General features: G+C 39.6%; 1 protein-coding gene across 1 annotated transcript in view; it reads left to right on the plus strand.

The window, feature by feature from the left end:
- Nucleotides 1-2,724, plus strand: part of PIGK (phosphatidylinositol glycan anchor biosynthesis class K) — a 64,314-nt gene extending 61,590 nt beyond the window's left edge. The window contains exon 11 of the mRNA XM_041483480.1: nucleotides 2,103-2,724. Coding sequence (XP_041339414.1) covers nucleotides 2,103-2,219 — 117 coding nt within the window. The 3' untranslated portion in view covers nucleotides 2,220-2,724. The remainder of the gene's footprint in view (nucleotides 1-2,102) is intronic.
- Nucleotides 2,725-12,401: the final 9,677 nt, after the last annotated feature.

Raw genomic sequence — 12,401 nt, forward strand, 5'->3', positions numbered from 1 at the left:
CACTGGCTTCTCTTCCCTTGCACAATTCCATGGAGACTTCAGTACAAGACATGACAAAATGTAAAACCATACTCATAGATCACCTTATAAATATTTATTCATATAAATTCTTTAAAGAAATTAAATTACGTGTTCTATACAAAATAGGAAAGAGAAGCTTTTAGTGTCACTGGCTGCAAATTGAAGTCATTTGTCTTGAAGGGTCAGGTGCCACTTTGTGGTAAGATACTTGTCTGAGATCCAAGAAGGGAAAGATTGATAGTACAAAGAGATTGATGGAACAGGCACTGCAATATGCATACGAAGTTACAGGTTAATTAGGAAGATTTAAACAAGAAAGTCCCTTTGTGTGGAGAAGTGTCATGTGCTGTTACTCTCAGAAGCAAGGTGTGCTGGCAGCCTTTTGAACAGGCAGAGTTGATTTTCAGGGATGTTTATGTGGAGATGTGCAGTTGTGAATATCAGCGAGGTGGCGGATCACCAACAGCACCCGCTGCAGCTGAGGAGTGCTGCTCAGGGAGTTCAGTGCTTTGCATACAGAGCCACCTGCTCTGCTCACATCTTTGGTTTTGTTGTGGTTGATGTAAATTATAATGCTGGTTTTGTGATTCCTGTATCAGAGTAAAATCATTAATATTTCAGACTGCCAAGTTCTTTGGGTGTCTCAGGTGATACGACTATTTGTTCTACTTTTTAATTGCAGGCACAGCAGAAATTGCAGCACCTACAGAAAAATCCTTAAGCTAAGAATGTGTGGTTTATAAAGTGGGAGCTGAGCAGTCAACAAACATTGTTTTTGAGTTGATAGGAAAGCTGTTTTGAAAGAACAGACACTGCAAACTGTTCCTTCTTTCATTAAAGTTCACCAGTCTCCCTGGTACATTTAGCAGAGAACAACAAGCTTCTCTCTGTGGATTGATGCTGAAATTAAAACAGCAACATCTTTTGTAATAGTTATTCACTTGGCAGAAAGAGAATTTTAAATTTGACTTAAATGCAACAAAATCAAAATGGTCTGTACCCCTTGTGTCTCATTCTGCACAAGGACAAAATGGTGCAAATCTTTCAGCAAGGCAGGAATACAAATCTCAGTAACACTTCAGTATTTATTATCGTAATAGTAAATCATCCCTGTCTGTCTGGGAGATGTGTAAAACATACCTGCTGAGGGCAAGAGCAGGCACAGGCCTGAGGGACTGTTATACTTCTAAATACTATAATTCTGGTATTTTTGTCATGATAGTCTTAACTAAAATTTTGCATTCATATAGTCACCTTATTTTTAGCCCCAGAGACAGATCTTGGGGTACATGGCAGCTCTTACCTCCTACAATCCATTTCTCTATTCTCTGACTGTGGAGTATCTGAATTTTTGGTTTAGTAAGGGAAGGAAGAAGACAGGCAAGTTTTACCTTGTCTAGCTGCTACGTGTGAGACAGAAAAGGCCTTCAATTGCAGGCTGCGTATGGCTTTTTACTGAAGATGAAAAATTTGTTGAAGGGGGGCAAAAGTTTGAATTGCACAATATATTTCTACATTAGGGAAAGACAGACTCAATGAGGCCCCTGGGAAATGTGATTGACATTGAAAACAATCCTCTTTTGTTTTATGATATTGCTGTAATGATGAGTCTTCGCTTTTTATGTGGTCAGATATCTATTTATTCACATAATTCTGAGTACAAAAGCAGCTGTAGAAAACAGGTAGTGGAAAAACAACACTCTCTTTTCTCTTTCACATTTTCACTTGTAGGAGCTGTTTTTCATACTTAAAGAATTCTTCTCTTCTATTAACATGAGACCAAATACAAGAAAATCTGTCGAAACAAATGAGTTGGAACATGTCCCATGATACCAATGCACACAGGCAAAGTGCTGTCTCAGGCACAGTTCCAGTGGCCTTTTTGTGGTACTTACCCTCTCTGCTTGAGTGGCAACTTGCCTCCCATTACCCTCCCCATCAATCACAAAGATGCTTCTTCTTCAGGAAGAAATACAGCTTATTTTGTTCTACTGCAAGGATTATATTTTTGCAGTTGATAAGCACAGTGAACTTCTTATTGTAAGAACTAAGTACAAATTTTTTTTTTTCTTTTTTTCCAGAAACCAAAACAAAAGGACTGGCATCCTCCTGGAGGATTTATTTTAGGACTTTGGGCATTGATCATCATGGTTTTCTTCAAAACATATGGAATCAAGCACATGAAACATGTCTTCTGAACTGGAGCAAACAAGATACTTGCATTGGCTGCTGCTTTGGGTTCATGGGTAGCTCCTGTGTTATCTGAATGTGGATTATGGTTGTGTTCAAACACTGTGTTGACATCTCACTTCTAAAGGTTCTTTTGAAGCCATCTCTTCTGCCCCTTTTTCTGGAAAGATTCTAAAAAATGGTTTTAATGTTACTGTTATTTCACTTAGTCTTGATTTAAACATACTTTAATGCTTTTCTGAGCATATTTTCTTTTTGGTTAAGCTTAAAAAAGGGCAGGACCTAAACCCAGTAACAGAATTTCTGTGGTTGCTTCTGGATTGTAAATGGGCAAATTCTTTCCACCATACTTTGAAGAAAATCTTAGAAGAAGTCACGTCTTACTAAAGAACTGGACATTGTGGAGAACGTTATTTAAGATGTCATTCTGTCAATAAAAACTTAACCCACTTTGCAGACTTTGGCATGGCATATTGAAAGCTTTCTTCATAAAAATAAAAATACTCTGGAATATATTGATTTCTTTTTTATTACTATTTTTTCTTCCCCCTTAAATAAAACCCTTAGATCAGTCCTTTCACCTTAGGCAGTTTTAAGTCTAGAATTCTATGAGTTGGTGAAAGTAAAATGAAAATTACGACCTTGCTGAATCTACTTAAAAAGAAGGCCAAAAAACGTGAAAGGACTTCACCATGTCCATTAGAAACCCTTCATAGGTGTTGTATTTTCACTGCATATAATGTGAACTTAGGTGCTTTCAGAATTTTCAGTGCACTGGATTTTGCACTGAAGAAAATCGACTGTGGCATCAGGATGAAGAACATTATAAATTGTACCATTGTATTCTGTAGTTTCTGAGTCCCTAGAAAATGTGCTTTGTTGCCTGTGATTTGTAAATTCTGGTTTGGCATATTGATTTGTTCTTCCTGGACATTTACTGATGAATGTATGCTAAAAGGGTTTTGTCTGTATAATACAGTGATACTTGTGAAGAGCAAATCTGTGCATGTGTAGAAACACATCAGTCAGTGAGGAGAAGCTTTTGCCCCGTGCTTTTGGAACTTGTTCTCTACCTTAACCAGAATAAAGCTTACCTGATGCAGTCATGGTGTAAGTACTATACATATATCTCTAAAAGTTATTGGGAATTATCTATAATCACACATAACATCAGAGTCAGTATATTTTTCTTAGAATAATAGAATGGTTCTGAGCATTTCCTATTGCACAGCACATACAAATCTGAGTGCATGAACATTTTTGTCCTTTTTTATTCTCTTCCAGCTTGCTTGTGGCATCCCAGCCTCAGGTGAGAGGAGGAGGACTGTCAGAGCCCTGTGAGCCTGGGAGGGCTGTGGAGAAGCCACGGAGGCTTCCAGAGAACAGAAAACAGCAGTGTGGTGCAGCGCGAGTACTGAAGCCTTGGTTTTTTATCTCCAAGGATTTTCTAGGCTTGGAGATGTTGAAGGTACAAAATGATCCATTATGGGAAGGTAAACATTTGCCTGCTCCACCTCTTTTGGCACTTCTTGGTGAAGAGCTGGGATTGTTTTCAGTAGGCAGAGGCTTAAGGCCCAGGAGTAGGGATTAAAACTAAAGCATTCCTACAGTGCCTATAGTTCTGTACACTGATATTGTGGGGTAGGTAATACTGGACATGTCTTCCCAGTGTGCTGATCAGAAGCTTTTATCTAACTGGTGCACAGATCCTCCCTGCCAACAACAATGCCACTTAATGGGAAAGAGAAACACTCTGTGGGATGGCTCTGAGTAGCATTCCTGGTGCTGGATGTCTGGGTCTATTCACAGTGTGTTGGGTTTGGGGGTGGTTTTTTGCATAATGTCCTTCAAAAGCAATGACTTCATATCCAAAATCTGATATAATGGTGACTTTTCATAAAATCAGAAAACCTTTTTTTTTTCTTTTCTCCCTGAGCAATTTCTAATAAAACAATCAAGTAAAATCTGCTGTGCACAGACCATGTAGAAATGGTCTAGACCCAGTATAGAAATGAATCTTAGAGAATTCCTTAGAGGATTTGCTTAGCTTTCCTTTCCTAATCCAACTCTTTTTCAATTGTAGTAAATATTTTAATCAAATATTTATTTTCTAGGCAAGTTTTGTCACACTTTAAAAAGTGTACAAAGTCAAGTTGATAGAGCTTTGTGCCTTGCTTCATTTGCAGTAACACTTATTTGGACTCCTCAGGCCTTACTCAATTTTTCTCTTTCCCTCTTTCAGCCACCTTTTGCAGGAAGTGATAGAAACATCTACAGAACTCATCTGAATTTTGCCAGCAGCAGTAGATACCAAAGATTCTGTCTTTTTAAAAGCTTATCTGCTTAGGGAAAAGGAGGCAATTAGGTGGGTTATTAAAATGCAATTTATGAATAGAGGCACTCAGTAAGTATGCATGTGAAGGTGATTAAATTGAAGTGAGAACAACAGTTTGACTGGAATGCAGCAAACTCTGCTTCAGGCATTTTTAACGTTTTTGTATGCACAGAAGTGAGGAGTTGAAATGGATCATTCTGAGACACAATAAAGTTGCCTCTGCTACACCTATGAGACAGTGTTTTCTATGCTGTGATAGCTGGTATTCCTTGAACAGTTACGGCCTGAAAGCAAGTGCAGGAATGTCACAGAATTGTCTGTAAATGTGTGTTGTATATTTATTTTTTATTTAAAGTTAGTAACCTTTTCATTTTCCCCAGGAGGCCTTCAAGCTCAGTTTGGGATGTGGCCTCTGGGAGCCAGCCACGTCACCCTCAGTTACAAACCATTTGTGTTCTGCAGGCCAAGTGTGCCTTGCAGTATGGATGCCTCCTCCAAGGTGCACAGATGATCTCTCTGATGGAATCCAGAAGACAAGCCAGATGGCAGTTTCCTGATGCTTCTTTGCATGGGAACCTTTTGAGCAGAATTGAATTTCAGCATTTTGTGACTCTGCATGGATAGGTCTGTGAACTATGCGTGCCCATGCCTGCAAAACTCAGAGTATTCATGTCTGCACCCTGTACTGTGGAACTGCACTGACAGGTCCTGCAATGGGGTTTTAAGATGTTGTTTAGAACACTCATGGATGATAAAAATAGATGTTCTTATTTCAGTTTTTCAGCTCTCTTTCAGGATCACATCTTAGAAAGCATTTTTATTATTGAATGAAGAAAAAGTAGGTCCCCAGTAGGGTTGTACTCACATCCAGGTGCTCTCCTGTCCCCTGGAGTGCCTGTGACCAGGCCCAAAGGCTGACACAGTGTGTGACTAAGCTGTCCTTCTGTTACAGACTGAAAAATGAGGTTCCTGGAGAAAGAAACCTGAGCAGGGGGGAGACAATCAGTGTTTCTTGGTCTGTGCCAGCTGAATATTTTCATGTTTAATGACTGTTCTGATGAAGTGCTGTTCTCTTGGCATAAGCAAGTACCAGAGCCTGTTCACAGGTATCCTTACAAACATCATTAGTGATGCTGTGTCTCTGCTAGAGAGTGGAAGGTTTTTTCTCTTGGTTGCTTTTTCCTCCTAAAAGCTGGTATCTGTTATTGATTACAGAAAAGCAAATGTAGCCTGGGTCTAATTCTCTTGCTGAGTGCCTGCACTGAGCCCATTTCAGTCTCGTGTTTCAGAGTCAGGGATTTTTATTCTCAGCTACCCCATCAACGGGAGTAAATGGAACTTGTGGCCCCGTCTGCCTTCAGAGGGGCATCACTGCATGCTGGAGCGGGGCTGAGTTGCACTAAAACAGTGATTTGCAAAGGGGCTAAGGCCAGGTTCAGCTGTGAGTTTATCCTGGGGGGACAGGGATTTGTGCAGTGATAAGGTGAGGGAGCTATTATTGCACTGTACTCCTGTGAGAGGGACTGGAAGGACCAGCTGAGGCAGGGCAGAAGTCTGCAGCCCTGGCAATCCTGATACTGCATGTCACTAAGGGTTTTTTTCATGTTAGAGAACTGCTGCTTTCTCTTCTCTGATGGATGCTTAGAGAGAAGGAATAAAAAGGAAGTTTCTGATCTGAAAGCTTCCCTAATTATTCTTTCAGTATAGCTGGGGAAGTGAGATGCTGCTAGTTTCTGGTAAATAGTGAAGATTTCATCCATCTTTGCATTGTGAAGTCAAAAGCTTTTATGTGGTCAGGATTATTCGGACTTGATAAAAATAGATGAAGTGGAAGGCAATCCACAAAGTGAGAACGGTGCATTTCAGAGTCTGTGGTATTTGGAGAGAAGACAACCTTTGTATATGGTGCAGTGTGGAACAAGAGTTGGGACAAGAAAGATCAGTGTCCTCATGTACAGATCTTCAGCTCTGTCTGTGTTACAGAGCTCTGTGTGAGCTGGTAGAATTTTATCATGCTTCCAGACTAATTAACCTTTGGATTGAGACAAGCATAAAATGTTTCACCCAAGAGACTAATTTATCCATAAAGTTATGAACTGCAGAAAAAAAGCAGTGTATATAATGAAAGTGGTTTCTCAACCATGTGAAGATCAAACTCAGGCTGCAGCTGACAGAGTTTGGGCTCAGTACCAATAGTTGTCCTGCAGAAGTTTCTTTTCAGTATTGCACAAATGAATCACACATGCCACAACCATCACTTCAGCACTTCTGTATCATAATAATAAACATAATAGTTTTTTGCATTTCTTAAGTGGTGAAAGGCAAAAAAAATTGAGAGTGTTTCTCATGGAAGATTATATGACTCTAATTTATTTCTGATTCCCCTCTTTCTGTGAACTTTTAAAAATAAAAAGCTTTCAGGAAATGTATCTTGAAAGTGTCTGTGTTTTGTAATGAAAACTTGCATAGGCTGCATGACATAGTCTGAGATCAGCATTTCTTAGAACTCATTTCACTTGCAAGTTCTTTAAGACCGAGTTCCTTTTTCTCCCCTAATGAGGATTTTTGCCTGATTTAATGATTAAATTGATAATTAAGGTTTCCATTCAGTGATGTATATCTATTAATGTTTGATTGTGCCATGTCTTCTTCCCCAGGTAGATTATAGATTTAACTTTTTTGCCTTTCTTTCTTTTCGGGTCTGTGTGAGAGTAACACCGAAGCCTTGGCCAATACTGAGCCAGTTTGGCTGCTGTGGCCAGCAGGCTAAATAGATAATTAATTATTTTGGTGATGTTTTTTACAACAATCCCTTGAACTTAAGAAGCAAACTGTTTGGACGTGCAGTCTAGCTCCTTCAAATTGTACTTGCCTTAATTATTTTGGTGATGTTTTTTACAGCAATCCCTTGAACTTAAGAAGCAAACTGTTTGGACGTGCAGTCTAGCTCCTGTGTCCTGCATCTAGAAATGGCCTATGGTGGATACCAAGGGAAGAGCACAGACTAATAGAGGAAAATATATTGTGACATTTTTCCTGTGGAATTCTGCTTGTATCCTTAAGATGATGCTGTATCATCTTAGCTTTATTTTCCTATGTTCAGACAGGTTCCATAGGGTGAGGATCTTTCTTTTTTTTTCCTGTGTTAACTGTAACTTCTTTGGAAGTCATTTGCAAACCCAGTTGTGGAATTCCAAGCGGATCCATCACTTGGATCTCTTTGTCCCCTTCAGAGAACCTTGAAGAACACTAAATAGTTTTACAAGGCAGGGTTTAGCTTACAAAAGCTGCATTACATCTTAGCCCATCTGTCTTTATGACTCCTGATTTTGTTCTCCCAGGTTTCCATCTGTTTGTCTGGATTGCTGGGGCTGTCTGTAGTTTTCCTGTCTGTTCTGTTTTCCTGACAACTCCTGGTCAAAGCACTCCATAGCAGACAGGGACACTGTGTGTTGGTCATCTCTGTGCAGCTTCTCTGGTGTGGCCTGGCCTTCAGTGCCAGGCAGGACAAAGGGATGTGTCCCTTCCCTTCCTCCTGGCAGTGCTGTGCAGCCGTGTGCTCTCCACTGCCCCCCTGGAGGGGGCTCAGCACCCAGGGGATGCTGCTTCAGGGCCTGCTTCCACTCTGCCTGTGCTGTGGAGGCCCGGGTGAAATCACCAGCTTTGCTTCTGCTGTTATGCTGAATCTCCATCCACATGGTGGTCAAAGGGCATCATTTGACATTTCATGTTTTGGTGTAATTTTCAGTGTGAAAAACATTTAACAGTCTAGTGGTTTTAAGGGTATTTAGCATAAGCAGTGCCACTTGACAGTAATTTTATAAAAGAGTCTTTGAATTTTATATTTTTCTGCTTCAGCAGAGAGAAATTTCACACCGCCTTAGACATTTGTCCTTTCCTATTGCCTAGAGTTTTTAAAAGAATATTTCCTAGTTTTATATTAAACAAGATTGTCCTTAGTTTTTTTTCCTTTCCTCTTACAAAATCATATGTTTGTTATATGCAAGGTGTGCCTTTGCAGCAGGCAGCTGGAAATTCAAAGTGATCAGTATGAACTGGTAGTCCAGGGAAGACAGAAGTATTGGTACCTGTAAGGTTTCTGTACTTCCTTTTGTTTTGCTGTACCTTTTGCTGCCTTACAAGTACTCTTTGACTGTTTAACTGCTTTTTTTTTTTATTCCTAAGCTATGTTTTAAACTGAATTAGAAATTGTATCTCCTTGCATCAGATTGAATAACTAACTTTCATTACAGAAATTATTATCAGCATTTTTTGAAGAGTTTTTGTGGCACTTACAGTCAACTTACAGAATACTGCAAAGAAATCTATGCAAAACAACCATTGGTGTTGGGCCAGGACATTCCTCTCTTGCAGCCTAAGTGTGATCTCCGTATTCCAGGGGAATAAAGCTATGTTTAGATTCCCCTCACCCCATTCTCCAGTGCTTTTCCAGCTATTTTTTGTTTCCTTGCAACGTTAAGAGGTATTTTGGGTAAAAAACACTTAGTTTCCTTTGAAGTCTGCCTGGAAAATGCAGCAGGACAAGTCCCAGAGAAGCAGCTCCATAAGGATTTTATTAGTTTACTGCTCTGTGTGAATGGATATATGTGTTCTGCTGGACTGAGCCAGGGCTGCCAGTCAGCAGCCCCCAGTCTCTCAAATCTTGTTCCAAGGCTGTAACTTGGTTTAATTTCTTAACCTCGCCTTTTCCTCGGTTTCTTAACCTCAGTTTCCTTATGAAGTGTTAACTTTCTGAGGTCTGCAGAACTTTGGGTGGAAGGTTTCTCCACGTGCATCATGGTTTTGCTTTGTACCATGGTGCTGTCACCACTGAGCCAACAGAACACAAAGCAGCTGTGGTAATTTTTGTTCTTAGTTGCAGAGATGTTTTCTTTATCATTCTCAATTCCAGCTGCACATATCATGGTGTAAAAACTACAGTTCTTCAAGATGAAAAATATCTCCTGACAAAGGCAAGTGTAAAAGCCTAAAGGTGTGCAAGGAGTTCAGAACTAAACTAACATAGATCTGGAAATTGCTGATATCTGTAAACACTGTTTTGCTACAGCTTTTAATATGTGAAATGATGCGCTGCAGATGATGAATCAATCAAATTATAGTGAAGTGTGAGATGACAGCATAAAGCAGAGAATGGCAGCAATGCCTAGTTTATACCACTTATCCCTAGGCTGACAGCATGTACTGTCATAAATCTATTTGGTTTATAACTAGGCCATAAAACCTTACATCAGGCTTAAATGCAGGAGGATTCTGTAGTTCAAAAATTGTGAATTTATAGAGAAATACATCAGTGATTTGTTAATTAAAATTGCAGTGCTTTAACAGTTATTTACATTTCTTTTGCACTCTTATAACTTGTGCTTTTTGGACTCAATTTATGTTCCCTGTAAATCTGTGTGATCTGTTTAAAAGTTGCTGTCTCCTTGGCTTCATCAAATTTCTTTTTATATATACAGGTGTGACTTAGATAATACTCCTTCATAATTTCTGTAATTACGTGGGGGACTTTGCTGAAACTTCACAGGAGGTTGACTAAAGTGAGTTTGGGTTTGTTTTGTTTAAAATATGTATATGAGGGTAAGAAGAACACAGAACTATTAAAAGAAACTGAATAAGGAATGAGTTACAATGCTTATCTTGGCTCTCTTAGGAGATTTAGTGTCCTTACAGTTTATTCCATGTTTCTTCATATTCTTAATGCTTCCCATATCTACTTGACACTGAGCAGTCTTGCAGAGACTCTGGCAAGTCTCTGTTTCTGCAGAATACTAGAAGTAGACCAGTGTACTCTAAATGACCCAATTTTAACAATAGCATAGCTAAACATACAGCACACACATCCTGCAGCCCTTGACTGATGGAAAAACTAAGAGCTCTAGTTTAAAATGACAAGATCTTTTTATTATTGTATCAGTAATAAAACAGAAGCATCAGAGGACCTACTGTGATCTGTACCATGTCTTGCAGTCACATTAGAAATGATCTGTAAATCAGTTTGACAAGATTTCATCAATTGGGGCAATATATGCTGGATACACAACCAGTACACATGTTGCAAGGGATGTTCAAACTGCCATTAGTTCAAAACCCATTCTGTTTTTTATAGAATGCAGTGAAATCAAGTGGAAGGAATAAAACACCATCAGTGAAAGAAGGAGAGGTAAACACCAGCTGTCAAGAGAAAGGTAACATGCACTTGGCATTCAGTTTGTAAGCTGAGTGGTGTGTACCAGGAAGAACACCAAAATAAAATTTTTAAGGCAAAATACATTAGAGATTCTTGCTTTTTTGGGCAGGGCTGCAGCAAGACAGTGGCTCTTGGAGACTTGCACTTCAGGTCCAGGCAGTGTTACAGAGGTGACACCAGTTTGCCCCTGCCAGGACAGTTCACTTTGTCCTCAGAGAATCAGGGTATTTGTGGGGCAGCTGCAGCTATTGCTATCCAGTTTTGGAAAGAGGAAGACCACGGGTTATAAGGGGGTTTAAATGAGAGTGTTTGGTCCCAGTTCTCTGTCTCGCCTCTGAGGTTCAGCTTCTTGGATTTAGGTGTTTAAAGGTAGTATCTTTGTTCTAGCTTTTGCACTTCTCTAATGAGAGACACCTTTCATCACCTGAGATATGTTTCATGCAATAGTTACTGATTACTTCCAAAAAAACTGAGATTTGATATTTGTGAAGCAAAAGGAAAAGTAATACTGTAACTGAAATCTTCTTTATTCACACGCCACATGTAACCCAGTAATTCCCACTGTGAGGTTCCACACACAGCAAGAGCATTGTCCTTCCCCTTTGTCTTGCAGGGACTCACCAAGCACATACAGGTACTTCATGGAAAAAAAAAAAATGCAGAGTTTAACTTTGCTCCTTTCAGGGAGACAATTTTGTACTCATGGAATGCTTTTCACATCCCAGCTTCAGTGTGATCCAGAATCTCTGAGATCAGTGATGATCTTGGGACAGTGGAAGGCAGAGATTTTTGCAGGTGCAGTGCTGTGATCTTTCTGGCTACTATGACTGGTATTGTAGAACTGGTAGTTTACCTTCTTCATTCCAGAAATGTGGTCACATTGTGCCGAGCAGCCATGGCCTGGATCGTAGTCTGTTGCCTCAGGAGGGCTGCTGGCAGCCTCTTGCAGGAATACAAGAGGCAAAAGAGAACACAACCCCTCCAGCCTTAGCTTGTCTTTAATGAGAAGCTGCTGCCATGGCCAGTGGGGGGTTTGGCTTTTTTTTGGATAAATTTTGTTTGCCCTCCTTCCTCCCACCCCTATTTAAAAAACAGCAGCTCGATAGCACAGCAGCAAATGCACATTAATATCAAACAGAATTTTCACTACCATTTTCGTATTAACATAAGATGTTAGAATGTAAAGTGAGCTGGATCTGCACATGGGACCACTCTTGCTGTTAAAGGTTTTAGGCTGGAACAGAGCCCAAAATTCTTAGAAGAAATCCAACATTTCTTGATCAAATATTAATTACATGCCATATAGAATTATATGTTTCAAACAACTTTTATAAATAAAAAGCTAGGCCTTTCAAACCATCAGCAATATTAATTTTGGATTTAAAAGATTATGAAAGATAAACAACCACATAACTGTGAATTAGAAAAATACTGGCCTAGGTTGCATAAAAACCTTCATTAAATAAATATGGAAAGTTTTCACTATGAAAATTCAGTGGCATCGTACTTAAAAAAGCCATAATGAATTAACGGTCCCTTAATGACACTCAGGTTGTGTTTCATGAATCACAAACACACACAGGACGTCACATGGCCCCAAAAGGTGATGGACTGGGTTCATACAGTTTAACAGCAAGTACTCGGGCT

This window comes from Pyrgilauda ruficollis, unplaced genomic scaffold (assembly GCF_017590135.1).
Source record: "Pyrgilauda ruficollis isolate IOZ18807 unplaced genomic scaffold, ASM1759013v1 scaffold6, whole genome shotgun sequence".
Lineage (NCBI taxonomy): Eukaryota > Metazoa > Chordata > Aves > Passeriformes > Passeridae > Pyrgilauda > Pyrgilauda ruficollis.